General features: G+C 44.5%; 1 protein-coding gene across 1 annotated transcript; it reads right to left on the reverse strand.

Moving 5' to 3' along the window:
• Positions 1 to 1686: 1686 nt before the first annotated feature.
• On the reverse strand, positions 1687 to 7035 carry PIM3 (Pim-3 proto-oncogene, serine/threonine kinase). The gene is made up of 6 exons (XM_024212139.2): positions 6365 to 7035; positions 5819 to 5928; positions 5622 to 5672; positions 4847 to 5210; positions 3408 to 3584; positions 1687 to 3292 (listed from the first exon to the last, which is right to left on the reverse strand). Exons 1-6 carry the CDS (start codon positions 6447 to 6449, stop codon positions 3108 to 3110), a joined length of 972 nt encoding a protein of 323 aa, XP_024067907.1. The 5' UTR covers positions 6450 to 7035; the 3' UTR covers positions 1687 to 3107.
• Positions 7036 to 23492: the final 16457 nt, after the last annotated feature.

The following is a 23492-nucleotide window of genomic DNA, read 5'->3' on the forward strand; positions in this document are numbered from 1 at the left end:
CCAATTCAGACATTCATTTGACACTTAATAGATTTACAGCTATGCTTTTAGGGTTGCTTTTTTGGTGTTCCTTTGAAACTTACTCATAATGGTAGGCTTTACTGACACCACTCAACAGCTGCTGGTATGTGTGAAGCTACTGGAGTGGAAATGTTAATTATCATCAGCTACTGGAATTTCTCTAGGGACTACTTGTGGCCGGACATGTGCTTCTCTAAAGAACTTCAATAGGCCTTTGGAACACCTCTTACAACTAAAAACAGTTGTCTGAACCATTGCAAAAGAGAAAACCCTCAGGTTCTTGCCTTAATGTTCTTTTCATAGTGTATGGTTTGTAAAGTCTCTCAGTTTCCCTGGATGTAAATGATCTAAATCATGTTATATACTTTGTGTACAAACTACAAATTTACTTACCTAGTGACTAGAGTTGGCATGCAAGGTCTGAATTTGCATCTAACAATTTTTTAGGAGCATCTAAATTGAAAGGCAAATGTACACACATTAGATTATTGGAACAAGAGGTGCTATTGAGGGATACACCTGATTTGATACTCTCTTTACTTGGATCAACTGAAATAATTAGAATATCCGCTTTATGGAGAAAGAGCTACTTAAACTCCTCTGATAGCCATTTCCATCACAAAACTGCAAGAAAATGGAGGTGTCCTTCCCACTTTTGCTTTACCTCCTGCTAGTCAGTGGCATTTTGAGTCTAACCTTATTAACCCTCAAGAGCTTGATCTTATGCCCACAGGGAACCTAAATATCAGCAGATGAGCTGGCAGAAGATAGGGCTCCCAGGAAGGGAAAATAAAGCTTGCTTAGAAAGGGAAGAAAAAAAAAAAAAAGTGTTTAAAGTCCTGACTTTCACTATTATCATAGGTATTGCATAGTAGTGCTTCAACATAGTAACCTATAACATGGCTTTTATAATGGTGGAATCTTGTAGTCAAACTTTGCAAGCTTCAAAAAGTGGGCATTTCTGCTTCTGTTCACCCCTAATTAACTAACTGATTATTAAATTCAGCCTTCTAGTTTTATTGAATATTCATGTCTGTTTCCATGGCAATCACAACCCTAGGCTTGACTTCACCATAGGCCTACATAATGTGAAACTGGGCTGTCACATTTGATTCCAAACATAAAATTTGAAATAGTAAGGGGAATATTGTGAGTAGTTTGCTAGCTAACTTCTCTGAATCAAAAGCATTCATGTTTCTCAAAAGTGTTTTAGTTGAAACTGCCATCATTTCTTGGACTCCTCATTGTACAGATTGATGCACAGGAAATTTTTCCTCTCCCCAAATGGGGTAAGTTTACTTTCCACTACATCCAATTGTGAAATAGTAACCCATAATTAAGTAGAAAAAGGCTTCTTTGTTATGGTTTAGGAGGATGTATGTTAACAGTAGTTTACGTACCAGCGTATTCAAAATCCACAAGTTCTATATAGCAGCACCATTTTTGTTTTTTGAAGAAAGTTCACATAGATGTAGTCAAAGTGAGTGTGCTTAAACAAATAGGAACAGTCTGAAAAGAAGATAAGTTAGAGCCTATTAATTCTCTGGCTCAGCTGCTGGAGCCCCTTAAAGTTATAGTATAAATATTTGGAGAACGTAACAGCTTTGTTCCCCGTGTGGTCTGAAATGTAATTCTGAGTACAACTGAATACACAACACAGTACTGTTATATACAAAAAAGTTTAATTGAAATACCTGTATAAAAAATATGATCTCCATACATTTCACACTGTTAAACAGAAGAAAAAAAATCCAAATCCAAGCTGCACAAATGCAACCAGAACACAGAAACACAGCTATTAAAATAAATTAATGTTTATGACTCTGCCACCCTACCTTCCAGAGCCAATACACAAAGACTGTACAATGTCAATAATTTAAAACCCTTCCAAATAGCATTACTTTACATTACTGGTAGAATACCAGACAAAGGCATACTAAACTTTAAAGTCATTCTATTTCCCTTAAATTAGACTTTGTACAACATTTTCCATCTTCCAACAGAAACTGGTAAGGTCAGAAAAAAATTGTTTTGTTTTTTTAAACAAAAAAGTTAACAGGAATGCAGAAAAGAGTGTCATGGGCAAACCACTAGAATTCCCATGGGGAAGGGGGAAAGCAGTGTTGAATATAACTCTAACCAAATAAATTAAGCAAATAAATAGCCACAGTTGAAACTGTGGGAGGTCTTCTAAAACTTCAAACAAATAAATAAAAAAAACTGTATAATACATGGGAAAACCAAATTTACATAAACACGTTATACAGGTATGGAAAAAAGTAAAGTCCTTGAATATTGCATTGATTGTGCATTTAACATGCCCATACATACTTTAAGACTCGCAGGTTGACAAAAGGAGATGGGTGGAGGGAGGGCGGGATTGAGAAAGGGGCTTCGCATGCCCAGTGGTAGAGATGATAAAAGAAAACAAGAGTGAATGTTCCTGATTAAAAAAAAAAAAAAAAAAAAAAAGCTGATATACCTGTTCATATTTGTATGCAGGGTATAGGAAATATTTTGGAGCAGCAGAGGTGGGTTGGGGGCGGGACGGGGACTGGAAGGAGTGAAATGTCTGTGTTCAAGTATTCCATCGCCAGTGGATGGGACTACTTCATTCAATCACCGAACATGTTCTCCAATGCATCATAGGAGCTGCTTCCTCCAGCACTCAGTCTAAAGGGAGCAAAATCCTATAATGAACTGGATCTTCTTTGGACATACACAGCTCAAAAAAGAAAGTCCCACTGAAGCAGCTTTCAAAAAGGCACTCAAAAGCAAATAAAAATCTAGTCCAGGCTCTATGAGAGCAAAAAAGTTTACCATGTATTTAAGAGGTCACTGCTTTCTTAATAAGGTCAGTCTTTTGACTAAGTACTGGCCTGCAACTCCCAAACATCAGCGTTTCCAAAGGAAATTTCTCATTCCAAAGCAGAAACCAGCAAAAAGGGAAAATAAAATCAAGTCCCTCAGACAAAGATTCAACTACAGAATAATGAATGCATTTTTCTAGCCCCTCCTACGTATTGGCAGCAGCACTGTGGTCTTTCTGCTTGTAGCTCCCCTCCCATTGCGAGGTCCTTAGTGTTTCACAGACTCTCATTACTTGAACTTGTGCTAGATACATCAGTATCAAGGGTCCGAAGCCTTATGTCACAGTCCTCAGACTTCACCACTTCAGATTTGTGCATCCATGCATGGTCAAAAATTTGTTCAAGTGTTGGTCTGTCTGAAGGCCTCAGTGAAAGGCACCATTTGATCAGCTGCTGACATTCTGAAACAGATGAAATAAACAGACGACATTAGACTACAAAGCAAAAAGAATCTCAAACAGAAAATCAGCCATTATCATAAATTAAGTGTGAGTAATTTTTTTTGTTTGAACTCACCAGGTGATATTCGTCTCCTGAAGTATAACCGTCCTCTCAAGATCTCTTCATCTTGTTCAAAGGGGATGTCTCCACAAACCATATCAAACAGAAGCACTCCCAAGGACCACACTGTTGCTGACCTCCCATGGTATCTGTGGTATCGGATCCATTCTGGAGGACTGTACACTCTTGTTCCTACAAATGAAAAAATAGCATCCCCCAACATCAGCAAACTAAGTTTTATTCTCCCCCCCTAACATTTTAGTTGGCCTGCCCATGCACATCAAACCACACAAGAATAAAAAATTCTAAATATTCACAAATCATAGTGGGCCAAATTCATCCCCAGTGAAAGTCCAGAGAAGCTGGCTACAATTACACCATGCATACATTTAGGCCATTAGCTTGTGCTGTTCTGTTGTGATGAATAACACAGCTTCCATCAGCTGACTGTTTACTAAGGCATGGCTCCCTTTCACTGACCATGTGGCGTCTACAGCATCACACCAAAAATAGACACAAAAGGACAAAGGGAATGGGGAGGGGGCAGGGGGAGGAGAACGAGAAAAGAAACAGAAGGTGAAACTCAGGTCGATCTGATTACATACAGCTAATCGGCTTTATCCAATTCCAAGACAGTGTGAACAAAATACAGACTTGCTCACAAATTAATTTTTCAGAATAATCAAAAAAGGCTACTCCGGCTCTCTGAAAAGGCCCTTAGAAACCGCCCTCCCTTGGCACTAGGCTGTTCCTTGGATACCAAACAAAAACTGGAATTTGTGATGCTGACTGTCACATGGCCAGGAGGTTCGGGTTTCACAACAAAACAGATGTTAAGTGCAGCAGCTGACGACAGAAGAGGAGGGGGAAGTCCCTCATCTATATCAAGCACACTCACAGCAAGGGGAAAAATAAATATAAATATATCTATCTATCATCTCTTCCATCCATGTGCGAGAAGCATTTCAGTTTTCCTATATTAAAAAATCCAAATTTAAGTCATTTAAGGGGCATATATAATTTACCCCAGGATTTTAAATCTGCAATGCAGGCATCAGCTGGGTTGTGAGTAATTCATTAAATTAGAAATCAAAATATATGCATTGCACATAGCAAAGATGGGAACGCCTGGCGCTGGTGAAGCCTCAATGTAAACAGATCGCCCTCTAGGAAAAATGCCTTTTCCAAGGCAGGGAAATATAAACTGCTGCGTCACTGCCTGGAATCGCTTCTTTCCTACTCAACAGAACACCCCCAACCGCCTCCGGTGCATGGGTTTAAATTACCCGCAGATCCATGACCAGCTACTGCAGCTGCAGAGCCACCTTGTTGTTGTTCTCAGGCGCTAAGAATGTGACTAAACCACGCAGGGAAAGCGCATCGGGTAAGCCCCGGCGCAGGGCTTTGCTGTCTCACCCGCACGGAGGCATTTTGGGGATGGGAGGGGCACATACCATCGAAGTCAGTGTAGACAGTGTCCTTAAGGATGGCTCCGGAGCCGAAGTCGATCAGCTTGAGCTCGCCTGTCCTGAGATCCACCAGCAGGTTCTCGTCCTTGATGTCCCTGTGCACCACGCCGCAGGTGTAGCAGTGGCGCACCGCCTCCAGGACCTGCCGGAAGAAGCCCCGGGCCGTCTCCTCGTCCAGGGCCCCCTTCTCGGTGATGAAGTCGAAGAGATCCTTCACCAGCTCGGGCCGCTCCATGATGATGAGGTAGCCGTCGGGCCGTTCGTACCAGTCCAGCAGCTTGATGACCCCTCTAAAGCCGGAGCCCACCTTCTTCAGCAGCACGATCTCCAAGGGCACCATCGCTCCGCTCTGGGCAGCGCAAAGAGGCAAGGGCGGCGGTCACTCACCGTGCAGCCCAGGCGGGGAAGCCAGCCAGCCTGCCTCCCCCCTTCCCCACACGCAGGCTCCGCCGGGCAGAGGCGCACACACCCCACGCGCTGTGCACGGAGCCTCCCGCAGCAGCGCGGGGGCTGGGGAAGTCCAGCGCCGCTCCGCTGGGGGGCTCCGCGGCTGCCGCAGTCAGAGGGGGAGGGGCCGGGGGAAGAAACCCCGCCAAAATCCCCCCAATGTAAACAATAACACAGGGGCGGGAGGAGGGACCCAGCCCTCTCGCCACCCAAACAATAGCCAGCCTGGGTGACTGCCGGGCGGGGGAGAGCCGGCTCCCAGCTTCCCTCAGACCCACCGCGCGGTTACACCCGCTCCCCAGCGAATACTTACAATGGTGCCCCACTCGGTGACCCGCTCCTTCACCACATGTTTCACGGCCACCTGGGGGAGAGAGAAGGCGCGGTCAGAGCGGGGTGGGGACAAGGCTGGGGCGGCTGCGACGCGCGACCCTGCAGCCACGCACACGCCGCCCCGAGTAGACAGCAAGACACAACTACGCAGCCATGAATAGCCCCCTTTCTCCTTACCGGCAAGCCGTCTGCTATCCTGGTCCCCGCGTACACCGTGCCGAAGCCCCCGCTGCCCAGCACCGAGCCCACCTGGTAGACTTTATCGAAGGGCTCCTTCTCCGATTTGGCTAGAAACGGGAAGACAAATTAAGAGAGGTTGGAGTCGCCCCATTATTAAGAAGGCAGGACACGAGGCAGGCGAGAGGGAGCCCCGCCAGGGGAGCCGCATGGCTGTTCACACCGGCACATGCGGCTCTTCATCTTAAGCTCAGCGAGCAAGGGGAAGCCAGGCGGTTTTTTGTGCTGTACACCAGCAGCGATCCGACAAGCCGCCACCCAGAGCCAAAATATCCAAACACGCCCCACTGGAGGGGGGGACGCGGACGCCGCGCACTCTCCCATAACAACCCCGCTAACAGGGGAGCTGTGCCCATCCCTACGCGGCGACACGCTAGCAGGGAATGTGACAGCCGAGAAATCCTCGGAGCTTGCAAACTCCCCGTTAAAAAGCGACGGGCACCGCACCGCGGCGGGGTCACAACCAGCGAGTCGCTCACTGCGTACCTGGCTGGAGGATTTTCACCGGCAAGTGATCCATGCTGGTGGGGTTGCAAATGTGAGCGAGGGAGCCAAACTTAGAGAGCAACATCTTCCAGAGGAGCCGGGGGAAGGGGGAGGAAAGAGATCCTGCAGCGAAACGTAGAGTGTGTCCTCCGGGCTAATTATTCAATTAACGAGCTGCTGGGAAGGAGCGGCGCGCTCTCCTTCCCGACCCGGGAGGGGAGCTGCGAAGCGGCTGCCGGGCTCCCGCTCTGCTCTCCCCGGCCCACCAGCAGCAGTTGATGTTGTAGCAGAGGGTGGTAGACGCCTCCAGAAATAAACAGCCACAAAGAATCCAAGCTGAAGCGGCGTGGAGCCCTTCGACAAAAAGCAATCAATAATGGGGGCGATGCTCTGCTTCTCCCACCGCCCAGCGCAGCTGAACGCAACCCCAGATGCCAGCAGGGCTGCAGAGAAAGTGGGTAAAATCCACCCGGGCTAGTAGGACGCTTGCTCGGGGCTGCTGGGTGACTGCGAATTCAATCCAGCGCCGCAGTGAAGCCGTCACCCCTGGTGCAATAGCAGCAGCAGCGCAGCCTCCTCGGTGCCTGCTCACTTGTGAGCTCAATTACAGCAGGAGCTGCCTCTTAACTCTCAATGTTTTGGTGCGGAGAAGAGAGACAAAATATCCCTCCGCGGGGGAGTGGGAAAACACCTCGCTGTGCCTGTCGGATTACTTCCCCTCCCGTAGAGCACACCGCGCTGGGATGTCTTCGTGCGGTCTACGGCTCCGGCGGGGACTGCAAAGTCCCAGCCCGCAGTAAATACAAGGGAGGGGGAACTGGAACTACTTATTTGTAGTAATAGACGCGCAGAGTTACACTGTCTGAAATTTTCATCACACACTGGCAAAAAGGAGGGGAGAGCGAGCGAGCAAGCAAGCAAGCAAGATTCTCTAATTTGCATTACTTTATCAGTCAGCCAATGAAGGGCCACCTTTTCAAAGGGGGGTATCGAGCGGTGGCCAATCAGGAAGAGGGTCTGTTTGCATATGCTAAAATGGGGCCAGGCGCGCAGGGCGGGAATTCCTAGGCGCGCCTTTCCCCTCATTTCTCCTTTCTCCCGGCTGCGCTGGGGAAAGGTCACTCTGCGCCGAGCTGAGACACTGCGTCTGGCGCTGGGGTGGGAGGGAGATAAGGGGAAAGATCAGCAGCAGCTGCCGCCATGATCACCGTTGTGGGGACACCGGGAAGGGGAGGGCTGTATGCATGCTGCTCCTTTGATGAAGCCACCCAAACACCGTTTAGAAACCGGCTTATTTATAGCGCAGCGTTCACCGGAATAACACATCCTGCTCCCTTGCCTATTATAGCTTCATTTGTGCCCGCCCTTTGTCTGCTGTGATTTCTTACTCCGCTCCCTCCCGGGCCGGCTGAGCTGCACCCCGCTTGGCGGTGGAGTTTGCTCCACAGAGCCTGGGTCCGAGCCCTTCAGCCTGCACCCCTAGGTCTTAGCTGCAGCAGTCTTTGTATGGCCGCATCTGCCGTATGAAAGCGCACGTGCGTTAGGGGGAGCTAATGGGATTCCCTGATACACGCTGGGAGACTTCAGTATGTTAAACCTGAGCCTGCCCTTGAGCGGCGAAGAGCCCCTTCGTAGATAGGCGTCAGTTAAGAATTGCAAGAAGCGCTTGTGTTTCCTCCCCCTGGCGAGCCCGTCCATTGAGTTCGCTGGGCTGGAAATCCGCACAGACGCTGCAATGTCACACGCTGGATCCCGTGCGTGTGTCTGAGGCACCTCTTGACGTCTGGCGCTGGCTGAGATTGAAAGGCAGCTCCTTTCTCATCAGAGTCCATAGAGGGCGCTGAGGCAATAAGAAATCATCCGAGGGAAAGCCGCATGGCGTCCTCAGGCGAGGTAGGCGCTCAGAACTGCCGCCAAGTCTCTCAGCTGGGAGGCAAGTCTAGATTAATTTTAAGGCAGTTTTTAGAAACACCTCTCTCGTGAAGAAGGAATTTACAACTTGTTTCAATGCGAACTAACTTCACTCAGTTTCTGCCATTTCCACTGAAACTGGAAGGGCTTGAGCTGGCCCTGCCTACACCGCTCAGGTTGGCTTAGGGCTTGTTCACCAGTTCTGTCCTTATTGTATTTGGTGGGTAGAGACAGTTGGATAACAGTTTTAGGGAATACTTAAACTCAGCTTTCCAGTTACTGGTAACGGGGCTAGAGGTGCAGCAGCTGTAGTCTAAGGGCTTGTCTTCATTGACATCACTGCAACAGTCAGCTGGAGTTAGTTCAGTTGCGTTACTGCACTTCAAAACAACACTGGAATTACACACAGAGGGATTTGATTAGCAGCACAGAGTGATTGGATTACCAGAATGATTGGATTAGTTGATGAGCAGTTTTAACCCAAGCTGCTGCTTCCCCTCAGCATTACTAGGGCCTTGTCTGTACTAAAAAGTTAGGTTGACTCAGTTCCATCACTCAGGGGTGTGAAAAATCCACACCTGAGCGACATAGGACCTAACCCCGTTGTAGATAGCATTGGATCGAACAAAGAATTCTTCTGTTGACCTATATACCCCTTTTTAGGGAGGTGGACTAACTACACAGGCGGTGTAGGTAGTGTCACACTGAAGTACTACAATGCAGTGCTATAGCTGTGCCACTGTAGCGTTTCAAGTGTAGACAAGCCCTAGCTCAAGCATCAGCATCACTCAACTTTCAAACACCCCAGTTCCCCCACCCTCGACAGAAAAATTCACACCCCTGAACAATGTTGTTAAACCGACTTAACCCCAGTGTAGACAGCACTAGGTCAACGGGAGAATTCTCCCGTTGACCTAACTACTGTCTCTTGCAGAGGCGCAGGTCTGTCCCTATCCATACGCAAACTACGCAGTGCATAGGGTACTAGGAAACTTGGGGCACCAAATTGCCCCAAATTTCCTGGTGCCCTATGCAGCTGCGGGTTGCATCCAGCTCCAGCAGCCAGCCCGATCCCCCAGACGGCTGAGCCGGCCCCTCGTGGGCTGCGCACAGCAGGGCCCAGGAAAGCTGCCCCTGCCCCATCCCTTCCCCTCTGCCCCTGCTCCATCCCGCCCCTTCCCACCCCTGCTCTACCCTAGCCCTGACCCCCACTCCACCTCTTCTCCCCTCCCCAACCCCATCCCCTGAGCTATGCGTCCCAGGGGACTGCAGCAGGGATCGGAGTTGGGCCCTCCCTGCACTCACTGGGCACACGTCGGGAAGTGGAGTGACCTGGCCCCAGCCGCCCCACCGGTGAGTGCTGGGGGGCGGTTCCTCCCCTTCCCCCAAGCCTGGGAGCCGGGGGAGCAGAGCAGTGCAGGCTGGGGCCAGGTTGCTCCACTTCCCGTCGCCCCGTGAGTGCGGAGTTGGGCCAGACTCCTGCTGCCTTCCTTCACTGGCTGTTCCTGCCTCCCAAAGCCCTTGGACACAGCCCCCCTCTCCTCCCTGCAGAGTCCTTAGACGCACCCCCCTCCCCCCCGGAGTACTCTGTCCCCAGCAGGCGCAGGGCCAGGCTTCTCTCCCCTGCTGGGCACTAGGCAGGCCCCGCGCCTGCCGGGGACCGAGAATACCGGCGCCTGCAGCCCTGGAGTTCTCTGTCCCTGGCAGGCGCGGGGCCACGGCTTCTCTCCCCTGCTGGGCACTAGGCGGGCCCCGCGCCTGCCGAGAACAGAGAACACCGCGCCCGCAGCCTGAGTTCTCTGTCCCCATCAGGCGCGGGGCCACGGCTTATCTCCCCTGCTGGGCACTAGGCGGGCACACATAAATGCCCTGGCGGGCACCATGGCACCCATGGACACCGCGTTGGGGTCCACTGGCCTAGTGGATAGGATGCTCAACTGGGATATGGGAGTCCCCTGGTTCAAGTCCTCCCTACTACTACTGAAGAAGTACAGAGAAGAGAAACAAAAATAATTAGGAGTCCGGAAGAGCTTCTATATGAGGAGAGATTAAAAAGACGGGGACTGTTCATCTTAGAAAAGAGATGACTAAAGGGAGATATGTTAGAGGCACAGTTGCCAACTTTCACATGTTAAATAAGCACCCCGACTTTCACAATAAGCCAAAATCAAGCTAATCCCATTTCAAAACAAGCCAATTCTTAAGACCCCCAAAACTCTATGTGACTAGATCCCCGCGGCGTGCAGTCTGGGACTGTGGTGGGCCCACTGTGCATCTCTGATTCTCTCCCCCTCTTGCCCCTACTTACCCCTTGTCCCTGCTTGCCCCCCCCCCGCCACTGCTTTCCAGGAGCTGATCAAAAAAAAGAAGCAACAAGCTACTAGCCAACAAGCAACTCACAAGCCAATTAAGCCAAAAACAAGCCCAACTTCTGCATTTTTTTTGGCGGGTTTGGCATGTCTGGTTAGAGGTCTATATAATCATGAATGGTGTGGGGAAAGTGTATAAGGTGTGGTGACGACACAGGAAAGGAAATAGAACACCAGGTTTGTGGTAGCTAGAGAGCTTCACAAGCTTCAAGCCAAAAGCCTCTCAGGAAAAAACCTTTCCTGGGGTTTTTATTCTTCTCCTTACTTTGTTTACAACTCTTCTTAGTGGTTACATTTTTGTGCATGAAGAAGACATGCGGTGTACAATTACACAAGATAGCAAACCCATCTCTTGTGCACGTGAACACCAGCTGCAAGGGTGATGTCAGGTTGCCAATAAGTTTTCCAAATACAGACACTAGAACAAGGTCACTCCTGCCTCGTTGCCAAGGGAACAGTTTGCCATTCTCCTGGGCTTGTGATTAGGGAGCAATACATTCCTACATCCCCCCCTATTTTATTTTATATGCGGTGTTTAGACAAAGCACCTTCGCAGGATAGCATACACAATGTCACTAGATTGGGTATACACTAAACGAAACAGCAAAATAAAACGCCAAAAATCAAAACTAAGATCCCATACTATAAAAGGGTCTTTATCCACTCTAAGGGTGGCTATGACTAGATATAATTCCACCAAGGAGAAAAAACGTCCTGGCGGATAGCTTAAGCATAACATTTCAACAATAAGGAACTGTTACTTATCCCTTCACATAACACAAGAACTGGGGGTCACCCAATGAAATTAATAGGCAACAGGATTAAAACAGACATAAGGAAGCACTTCTTCACACACTGCACAGTCAACCTGTGGAACTCGTTGCCGGGGATGTTGTGAAGACCACAGGCACCAATTTTCCAAAGTGCCGGGGGGGGTGTGTGTGTGCTCAACCCCTGGCTCTGCCACCAGCCCCGCCCCCACCTCACCCCTTCACTCAAGGCTCCATACCTACCCCACCTCTTCCTGCCCAGTTCCAGCCCTTCACCCGAGCATGCCACATCCTCTCTCCTCCCCCTCCCTCCCAGCCTCCTGCACGCTGCGAAACAGCTGATCGTGGTGGGAGGGAGGGAGGGGGAGGTGCTGATCCGTGGGGCCTGCCGGCCGTCGGGAGGCATTGGAGAGATGGGGGGGAGCTAGTAGGGGGGAGAGGTGGCTCGGAACCACAGCCGGGCCACAATAAGACCCAGGCGGGCAGTTGTGGGGAGCCGCGGTGGATCCTCCACCTGCCTGCAGTGTGGGGGGATGGGACTGAGAGCAGCCCCCGTCCGTGTCCCCACCCTCCAGGGTCCTTGCCCGGACGAGAGCATGTGGAGGGTCCACGACGCTGCACGGGCTCCCCACAGCTGCCCGCACGGATCTCCCTGACTGGGCTCTGGTGGGGGGGTGCCTCGGAGCCTAAGCCTGGCTAGGTAAGTAGAGCCCTGCAAATTCATGGATATCTGCGGCTATCTGCATCCGTGGATGCGGATATCTGCAGACAATTTTTGCGGAGCGTGGTCTGATGTGAATACACATTTTTGTATCCGCACAGGGCTCTGTAAACCTTCCATACTGTTTGTGCTGCTCCTTCTGGTCTGCCTCAGAAAGTTCATTTCTAGAGCCCTGAACAATTGCAACTGTAGGACACATATATAAACTATTTTTGCCTTATTTGAATGTTGTTTTTCAACTGTAAATGGGAAGCAATTAAATGGTATTATGCTAATCTGTTCTTTGATGTACAAATAATTTTTTGTGCACAAGGGTCCCTGACAAGCGTCAGTTTTGGTATACAGCAATATGGGAACACCATACAAGGTTCTGCCTGCTGCCTAGGAATAATGACTGACTCGAACTTTGTCCTTAGTTATTACAGGGTATCTAGGTTCAATTTGCTGTGCCACAGCATCAGGTATGTCTAATAAAATTGCCATAATAGCTGTCAATTGGACTCCAATAGCAATAGGGCAGCCAAAGTGTTCTGGGTTACAAACCTTTTTGGCAGTTACATAGTGTATTTAGATGGAGTGATGGCGCAGTCATAATCGCTGATAATTCTTCCAGTTTCTTCCTTCTCTTGACCATCATTGCTTCCATTTTATTTAGACTGAACTTCAGTCATTTAATTGTTGCCTAGGTCCCTATCCTCATCATGCACATGGCAAAATAAAATAAAACCCACCACCTTCAGATGAAGAGGATATATGGAGCTGAGTATCATTAGCAGTAGACTGATGTCAGCAAGGCAGTGATGCCTCACAATCTCCCCATGTGACCTCAGATATACATTTAGCAAGAAAAGTGTCAATGAAATCTTGCAGAATCCTGCATGATAGGGCCTTTATGGTAGATGAACAACCTCTCAAACCTGCCATTTGAGATTTCTCAGGAAAAACATGGTCTTACGGCAGAATAACACCTTCCATCTCTGTGAGATCTGGCAGGTCACCAACACGTTGTAGTTAATGATGTCAAGGTCAGCCGATAGAATTCACTGAAAGTCACTGTGAATACTTTTATAAGAATCTGGGAAGGAAGATGACATCAGAATTGCCACACTACAATCTTCCCAATAATCTTCTCTAAAAATGATAAGTTTGAGAAAGCTCAGTGATTGACAAGGAAATAACTTTTTCACCTGAATGACCTTGTCAGTTACTGATCAAGAAGCCATCATTTGGCTTTAACAACTGTGACCTTTTGGGAGGTTATTAAGAAGGTTGTAGTAGGGCAGCTCCAGATTCTTTTGGTTTCTTATCAGTCTACTTTTAGGCCTGGATACAGACACTGCATTAGCTACCTTGGTAAGTTATCTTTTGGCAATAGACAAAGGTCAGAGGTCCATGTCCCTTTGATTAACCTTATTAGACTCTGATACTGTTGACAGGTGTGGCTGATCTGCCTGCAAGAACTGGCAGAGGTGGATGGGCTGTTCTTCTGTAATGTCATTATTTCCTTTCTGAGAAGTGAGTCTAAAGGGCCTGCTCAATTTTTTTGTGTTATTGGAATCGTGTCTGTCCAGATGGAGACATTAACAACTCCATTCACAATGGTGCTTAAACCTCCACATTGTTTTTTCCCAACTATGAGAGAATCTTGCAGGTTGTAACCCCTCTTTCCTCTGTTCATCCAGAGCATCTGTGAATGAAACAGCTGAAACTACTGGTGAAGATGGCACCTCTTCCACAACATGAGTCTCAGTCTCTTCTTTGAATCACATTTTACATTGATGAACACTATTTTCCTGGTGCATATTTAACCAGGTGGAATATTCCTGCTTGGAAAACAAAACAATACAAAGCAAAACCAAACTTATGATACTTATATTTTTATATCATTGACAGTATTTCCACATTTGTACATACATGCGTGTTATTGGATTCACCATATGCAATTAGAAATCTGACTAAATGTTTAATTTGCTTTATCTGATATAATTCCAACTGCTGCTTTTAAGATGTTGTTATGTACACAATATACAGCCTCTCTACAGTATTTTCTACTCTATGCATCTGATGAAGTGGGTTTTAGCCCACGAAAGCTTATGCCCAAATAAATTTGTTAGTCTCTAAGGTGCCACAAGGACTCCTCGTTGTTTTTGCTGATACAGACTAACGTGGCTACCACTCTGAAACCAGAGAAATGTTAATGTCAGTAATCTAATTAGCTGTTTGAGACAAGGGCTTCATGAATACAATCATAATTTGAATGCTACAGAAGCAACTCTCCTTTGAGACTGACAAGAATTAGTAATCTGCCAAATCAGCAAATAAAATTTCCAGAATTATATGACTTGATTGCAAAAGATGTATGTTTTAGCTAAGCTGGATCTTTGGGAGTTATCTTAGTACACCAATCAATGATTCTACAAAACAAGCTGATATATACAAATGTCATCATTTACAGTGTGGGTAGTGGGGAGCACAAATACACTTTTACATGGAGGCAGAGTTATGTTCAGTGCATGACCAGAGAGGGGTGGGCAGAGGTGACAGATAACCCCAGTACATTACCTTCATCGCACCTAGCCTCTGTCCCCTCAAGAATTAAATCCTAGGGAGTAGCATCTGAAGTCAAGAATCAGACTTTTAAGATGATATTCTTTATGGTCACACAGTTGTTATTAATTGTCCCTTGCATAGTGACAGATGATTAAAGTAATTGTACATAAGGAATCATTATCCTGGGAGGGTGTTTCTAGCAGAGTTACATGGGGTTCTGTTCTTGGTCCAGTGCTATTCAATACCTTCACCAATGATATGGAAGAGAATATAACATCCTTGCTTGCTAGTAAAATTTGCAGGTGACACAAATATCAATGGAGTGGTAAATAATGATGGGGTTTGGGTGAGTTATATGGACCTCTCAGGATCTCTTGGTAAGGTGGTCTTATTTGAACAACATACACTTTAACACTGCCAAATGCAAAATCATATATCTAAGAATAAAGAATGTAGATTAGTCTTAAAATATGAGGGTTAGTGTCCTGAAATGCAGTGACAATGCAAAGGACTTGGGGTCATGGTATATAACCAACTGAACATAAGCTCCCAATGTGATGATATAGCTAAGAGGGAGAACATGATCCTTGGATGTACAAGCAGGAGGATATCAAGTAGGAGTAGGGAAGTGGTATTACCCCTGTATACAGCATTAGTGAGACCATTGCTGGAATAATGTGTCCAAAATGGATGTTGAAAAATTGGAAAATATTCAAAAAAGAGATACAAGAATGATTCAAAGTCTGGAAATCATACCTTATGGTGACAGTCTTAAGATTATTTAGTTTATCCAAGAGAAGGTTAAGCAGTGACTTAACTGATATCTATAAATAGCTGTATGGGGAAGAGTTTTCTGATATTAGGGAGCACTTTAATCTAGCAGAACAAAGTGCATCAAGATGCAGTGGTTGGAAGCTGAAGCCAAACTCACACTAGAAATAAGGCACTTTTTTTTTTTTAATGGTGAAAGTAATTAACCATTGGAACAATTTACCTAGGGATGGGTGAATTCTCTATCATTTGAAGTCTTAAATCAAGAGTGGATGTCTTTCTAAAAGGTACACTCAAAGATACAGCTCAAACAGAAGTTATGGGTGTGATGCAGAAATGTAATGGGTGAGGTTCAATGGCATATCGTATGCAAGAGGTCAGGTTGGATGAACCTAATGGTCCCTTTTGGTATTAATGTCTGTGACATGTCCGTTTATAAAACTGATCAAGTCTGATGGCCTAATTCTCCACTGTTTTACATCTGTGTTAGTGTAATACCAGTGCTGGAATAATGTGTGCAGTATTCGTCACCCCATCCAAAAAGATTATTGCAGAACTATAGGGGACTCAGAAGAGGGTGATGAGAATGATTAGGGACATGGAAAAATCTCACATATAAAAAGAGATTGCTTTACCTTAAAAAGAAGAATAACAAGAGGGGAAGTGGGAAAAGTATAAATAAAATAATTATTTTAAATATTTAAAATTAAATCATTAAATTAAATTAAAATTATTTAAAATAATTATTTATTTATTATTTTAATAATCAATGTTCTAAAGAAGGTAGATCAGGATATTCTGTTCTTTGTCCCATAACACATGAGCAAGGAGACATTGAGTGAAGTTGGCAGATTTGAAACTAATAAAGGGATATAATTTTTTCACACAACATGTAATTAGACTAGAACTTTCTCCCAGCAGGCAGCTGACCTGCCAGGAAATGTCTGTACCTACTGCGGGTGGATCTGTGGTTCCAGGATCGGACTCCTGAGTCATTTCAGGACCCATATGAAAATCTGCAGTGGAGATCATCCTCGAATTGCCCACAGCGCCCACTGGCTGTAATTTGCCATTTCCAGCCAATGGGAGATGCGGGAAGCAGCGCAGGCCGCAGCGACGTGCTGGCTGCCGCTTCCTGCAGCTCCCATTGGCCGGGAACGGCGAACCGCAGCCACTGGGAGCCGTGGACGGCCGTGCAAATGTAAACAAACTGCCTGGTGGCCCACCAGCGGATTACCCTGATGGGCTGTGTGTGGCCCGCGGGCTGTAGGTTGCTTATTATTGAATAAGACTGTGGAGCTCATGCCATTGGAAGTCATTGAGGCGAAGAACTTAGAAAGATTCATAGAATATCCAGAGTTGTCATAATTAATGTCAATTTTTGGAAGGTCTATTAAACCTCACTCTTCAGGGTTTAAGTCAATCTCTAACTATTAGAAAACAGGTTGAGACCAAATGTGGCGGCAGATTATCCCATATCTACCTACTGTGGGGTTCTTATACATTTCTCTGAAGCATCTGATACTGGCCACTGTCAGAGACAGAATATCTAGATTGACTTCAGGTCTGATCCAGTATGGAAGTTCCTAGGTTCCTGTATTAGCCAATGTAACTCTCTTGACTTCAGTGGAGTTATACCCAAAGTGGTGTAATGCAATGAAGACTCAGCCCAGAATCTTTAGTCCATAGAGATTGTGTCTAACATACTGGGTACGAGGAGTAAAAGACTGTCTTTGCGTCCAGAGCTGATCCAAAGATGCTAAAATAAGGCTCAAAATCTGATTCTGTTCCACCTTCATTTTGTACATTTTCAAACATTAGAACACTGTGAACTATGAAAGTCAAATTTTACCTGAAATTTGGACAGTATTCCCATATTATTTAAATCATTCCAGTTTATTTATATAACTTATTGATTACCAATAGCCAAACGTATTTGGATATGCTCTCCATTAAATAATTCAATAACTTGCTAATCATAAGCTGGTTCCAAAAGCCCCGCTACAGACCCACATCACCTCTACTTTCAGCAAAGGATAGATGGAAATAGAAATTAATAGGCTGTACAAAACAAACAATGAAGGCTCTCACAGAAATCGAGAGAGAGTTCCACAGATGAGGGCCTACCATACAAAGATCTGTGCCTGCTCCAGATTGAACCTTGAGACTGCAATTTAGTCAACCCCACAATATTCCACTTGCAGAATACAGCACCAGCTGGTACCTTAGTACTATGTTATTACTTTCCATTTTGGCCTTCATAGGGCTATGTTTCCAAATTTAAAGGCACAGTGGGTCACCTTAAGTAGGATGAGAGCTGTTTTTATCAGGAACTGTTAAAAGGATGCATTTGTTGTCATGCAGACATGGTGAAATAATTCACAATTGTAGGTGTGATAGAAGGATACATTTTCAGGATAGTGGTTAGGATTTTATATGCACTTTTAGTGGTAGAGGGGCTCATAATTAGGGCTGGGTGGAACAATCCAAAATGATTGACATAAGAGGGTTCATATTTCCCCTACATCCCTTTACAACACCATCTCCTTTTATATGTGCCAGACTCCAATTCCATTTCTGAACCACAGGTCAATCCCTCTACATGCATTCACATAATGAGAATTAAGTTAGAGTTTCACACTTCAGATTTCCAGTAACTGCCTGAATAAAATGTATCCCTTTGAGCCAAGTAGAGGAAGAAGCCACCAAATGACTTTGAACTGTGACCCAGGGTTCCCATGATAGACTACTAATGGGCCCAGTGCTTTAGGTCTAAAGGGCACACGCCTGCACATAGACCTCTTGTTTGATTTGGGATGCTGCCAGCCTATAATTATCTGCGTCAATCCTTGAAAACGTTGGAATATAATTATTAACTGGTTAGGGCCCCAAACCCGCAGGAGACTGCCGCTTGCGTGGAGACAATTGCAAGTTTGGGCCTTAGTCCACATAACAAGCTAACTAGATTGTCATGTGTGCTATACATTTTAATATCATCTTATCAGATAAAAGGCCCTCCAAACTATACTAAAGTATATAACCTACAACAGAAGTTTCACATTTTTCTCCAAAGGCAGAGAGTTTCTGGCTATGTATGTTATTCTGTAAGGCTGGCATGAGGACAAACATTTTATGTAGTTCTTTTTGTGGTCCATTTTTTTAGATGGATATTAAATTAAAGATCAAGTCTGTTTAAAAACAGTTCCATTTTGTATAAGGAGAGCTGAGAGCTTGTTTGTTTAATGTATTTGTAAAATTTAAAACTCATGGGTAAGAATTGGTTAATATTGCTTACTAATCTTTGATCAAGGTTCAGCCAATTGTACTGCAACCTTAAGCTACAATTAGAAAGTATGAATATGTAACTGTCCTTGCTCAATGTTTCATTCACAGATAGCGAAGGTATGTGTTCTAAACACCATGTGACTATACAATCAAAGGAAAATGTTCTTGTCTATCTTATCAAAAGTTTCTTGGAGCTTATATTAACTTTATGATCATAACTTCTGCATTTTTTTCACAAACTTTGTTAGTATTGTCCTTGTCTATATTATATTAATATATCTATCTATAGGGCTTTTAAAATTATTTCCTAAATATTAAAAGCCAACAACAAATGTTCTAGGGCTATACTCTCCCTAACTAAGCTTTCCGTTGCATTCTCTGTGTTAACTAGATGACTTTGTTTATGTTTATATTCACAGCTAATAAGTCTCACTCTCCCATCTCACAAACTAGTATACCCAGCAAATTAATAAGACAATGTGACCAGCTATTCAAAAGGGACTAATCATTTTGTGTACCTCAGGTTTCGAGGCCCAATTTGAAACACTTCAAAGGGGCCTGATTTTCAGAAGGGGGGAAAGGCGGTTCAGTGTTCTGTGGACCACACTTTAAATATGTTAAGTCAAGGCACATGTTCAATTGTGCATAGTTTCCCGCTTCAGACAACCAGGTTCTTTTCCTTAGTCTAGCCGTGGCACTCTCCCTCCAACAAACGCAAACAACTTCTCTTCTCCTTATCTATGTCTTCATGGGACTCAGTGGCCTATCCCTTTTCTTCTGTTCTTCTGCCCTCCTGGGTCTTCAATGGGCACTAGAAGGGAATTCTTTCCCAGCAGACTAATCATTCCTAAAAGAGTCCTTTAGAATGGAGTAGGAAGCAGCTTAATGCCTCTCCCTGTTGACGCCTTTTTATTGAGTGAAAGTAAGTATGTTCAGTACTTTCTTTTCTACATTTTTGAGGAACCCAGAGGGGCATTCAAGTACCCTATTGTACTTACGACAGGTCAGCAAAGATATTAAACAGCTTTCTAAACTTTGGTCTTTCTATGCAAAGTTGCTGTAGCCATGTTGGTTGCAGGATATTAGAGACAAAGCTGGTGAGGTAATATCTTTTATTGGACCAACTTCTGTTGGTCAGAGAGAGACAAGCTTTTGAGCTGACACAAAGCTCTTCTGTGTAAGCTTGAAAGCTTGTCTCTCTCACCAACAGAAGTTAGTCCAATAAAAGATATTACCTTACCCATCTTGTCTTTCAGTCTTTCTAATCTAGACAGTACTACTAAGTACTCACATTTCCTTGGATAGGTTTTCACTTTGTGCCTGTTTTCTTTTAAAGTTTAAATAAAAGGTTTAAATTTGGGATCATATTTACCAAAACCCTGCCCCTGCCTCCTCCTCTTTATTGGAGACAGGGGTTGGAGTCACTTTGCTAATTCCCTTGGAGGTGGACCATAGCACATGAACAGACATGTTGAAAGAAAGCCTGAGCTAATGGGGGAATCCCCCTTTGCTCCCTCTATGACCCCAGTCTCCCAGCAGCTAGGATGTTATCCTGTGCAGGGCTGAGCACTTTTGGAGATGTACTAAGCACTCTCAACTCTCACTGACTCTATAAGCAAACCAGCATTAATAGGTCTTACAGCCTGGCCCAGTACCACTTTGCACAGTCACCAGTTTGTTATGAGTGGATCCAGTCGTTTGGTCCTGTGTGCTTCCAAGTTAACTGGATCTGGATAGAGTCTAGTAATTGTTTTTGGGTCCATAGGACACAGTCCTAGGCATAGACCTCTCATCTGATACCTTCCTTGGTACTTGGGTTGCTGCCAGACTAGATTACTTAAGTCATCCCATTTGTCCTTGTTAAACATTAGCGCAGCATTGGCTTTTCTTCCAACTCTTTGGATCTTCCTCAGTTAGTAAGATTTTATTAAAACTAACATCAGTGGGCTAGGTACCTCTTTGGCAACTCTTTATAAACCTTTGGGTGCAAGTTATTCAAACCTGCTGATTTAAAAATGTTTAACTTTAACTGATGTTGTTTAGCATCCGTATCATTGGAAAAAGTATTTCATCATGGTGTAGCTACATCTAGCTTTGTTCCAAATACTGAACATATGTCTTTTCTGCATAATTGACAATTTTACCATTTCCATCCAGTAACGTATAACAGTCTTAGGATTTTTTTGTTTTGATATATTATAAAACCTATTTATCGCCTTAGCCCAGTTGACCATAATTTTTTCATTGATACATTTAGTATGTCTTATTAATTCTCTGCATTTATCACCTAATTATATTCCTTAATTCAATTTACCTCCTTGCCATCTGCCTAAAGGGAAGTTGGACATCATCATAATTAATGTTATTAGTATTTCAGAAAAATGAATGTGAACCTTAGTAGCAAATTCCAACATTTTAGAAATGTGGGGAATAGATGAGGTAAAGATGGAATTCTTATCTCTATCTTGTACTTTAGAAATGGCAAGGAATTAGATTTAATCTGACCTGGAGTCAAAACTGTAGCGGCAGGGTCAGTGCTATATTAAATGCATTTGTGAACACAATTTTTAAGTGTGAGCATGTAAATAGGATATCTAGGTCCTGCACATGGATGCTCAAATCGGTATTTAGGTACCAAAATGCCAGTTTTAAATATTTGAATGTTTAACTCTGGAATCTGTATGTTTCTTTAAAATGCCCATTTTAAAAGTCTGACCCTGAATCTATGTTCATAGAAGAATAAATCTCATGGTCGCTATCCAGATATTTGGGCACAATTCTCCAGTACTTTGAATGAAATTTTGACTGTTGCTTTGGCCCCTGTATGGGTTAAAGAGCCAAAGTACCGTAAAGAGGCTCTAAAAGCCCCGAATCTGGCCAGGGAGACCTTCCTTGTTGCAGAAACTGAGGAAGACAGCCACAGGGTTGTCTTCAGAGGGCTTCCTTGCAAATCCTGGCATAGAGGGTCCTGCCGGGGCAGGAGGGACATGTCGAGGGTGGGTCAGCATGTGCTGCTGCAGATATTCTAGGCCGTGCTGGCTGCCCATAAGCAGCTAGGGCCAGGCTTCCATAAGGTAGGCATACTCCAGGGAGCTGTTTAAGGTATGCTGGATGCTGCTCTGGCCCTGGAACAGGCCAGAATTGGGAAAGCAGGTGGTTTAAAGTCACTGTAGTCCCTCTCCCCCTATGCTGTGAGTTTGTGCTGTACCTCTTAAAGGTGCAGAACAGAATCTCACCCTTATTCTGATACATAGGGGTCAAATGTTTGAGAGCTGCTTGAGTCCGGCACAAGGGGCTAATAGTATTGAATGCCACATGCAGGAGGACTCTGCAAACCTATGTATATCAGAGAATGCTACTGTTCATGGTAGCTCACTGTTTGTGATGTGGGCGAATGTGAATATCTGAAAAACATTGGTGCAGAATAGATCCACATGGACACAAATCTGCATAGAAGGGTAGCGGTCAGGCACATGTTTTACTTTCTGTTCCCCATACTCAATATTTGCTATACAAGTGCACTAGAGACATTTCTTCTCAAGTGAGGATTCCATCTGTCCTCCCTCATGGTGTCTGTGATCAAAGCTGTTTTGCTCTTGCATTTGGGTCTGTATCCATTGTTAGTGAAATTACCGTTATGACATTTAGTAGGTTGAAATTAAAATTGGACACTTGTTCATTACATTGACAACTAATCTAAGAAAAAAGCTTTTCCATTCACTTCGAGTGAATTCAGTGGTTTCTTATCACACTCTTAAATAATATTATGCCTGTTTATATACTGTTCAGCAGCAGACCACACTGTGTTCATACACTGTTGTCTATAACATGTAATTCTAAACTCAGAACAGACAACCAAAATTCATTCGTCTAAGATTTTATTCCTAAATTAACTCTTTCACTAGTTCATTATGTCCTTTCAAAATGCAGAAATGTGAATAATCATGAACCAGTGTAAAAAAGTGTGTATGATAAGTTCAATATAATTCAAAGAATGCAATTAAAAATGAAGCAAAGTATATATTTCGGGGAGGGAGAGACATCTACCAGATATTAAGAAGTTGGTGTGTTGTCTGTAACCTTTGATTTAAATATTTTCACTTGGTATTTTAAATATAAATACTAATACTAGTGATCAACTTAAAGTCTCTAGGTTCGAGTCACCAGGCTGGTTACAGATAAATTTAATTTGGTAGAGGATTATGAATGATAGATTTAGTCTTTATTTAAAATAAAATAATTAGTTAAAGCTGACAAGCATTACAGTATAACCATACACTGTATTTTAAATTCAGACTGGGAATAAGGCCTACATTTTTAACAGTGAGAGTAATTAATTATTGGAACAACTTACAAAGGGTCATAGTGGATTCTCCATCATTGACTATTTTAAAATGATCGGATGTTTTTCTAAAAGATATGCCCTAGAAATTATTTTGGGGACATTCTATGGCCTGTGTTATGCAGGAGGTCAGGCTAGATTATCATAGTAGTGATCCTTCTGACCTTAGCATCTATGAATCTATGGAAGTTGCATCCAGGGACAATCAGTCCCTGGATGAACAGAGTGAGTATATAATCCTTCCTCTAATGGTACCTTGATGGTGGATGAGTGTGCTAATCTATAATTTTTATATGTAAATTATATTGTAAATGATTTTTATAATCATTTACAATACCACCCCTTAATTAATCAGCATTAAGCCTGCCTTTTACTGTATCTATATTTCCGCTACCATAATTAAAATACT

Source organism: Terrapene carolina, unplaced genomic scaffold, assembly GCF_002925995.2.
Source record: "Terrapene carolina triunguis isolate 2854851 unplaced genomic scaffold, T_m_triunguis-2.0 Scaffold68, whole genome shotgun sequence".
In the NCBI taxonomy this organism is placed as follows: domain Eukaryota; kingdom Metazoa; phylum Chordata; order Testudines; family Emydidae; genus Terrapene; species Terrapene triunguis.

Bases quoted from the DNA above. Each gene is read 5' to 3' on its own strand.
- PIM3 (XM_024212139.2), bottom strand. From the start codon at position 6,449: ATGTTGCTCTCTAAGTTTGGCTCCCTCGCTCACATTTGCAACCCCACC. The intron at 3,585-4,846 runs GTATGTGCCCCT...TTTCATTTGTAG, and splicing joins TGTCTACACTGACTTCGATG to GAACAAGAGTGTACAGTCCT. The intron at 3,293-3,407 runs GTGAGTTCAAAC...CATCTGTTTCAG, and splicing joins CAGGAGACGAATATCACCTG to AATGTCAGCAGCTGATCAAA.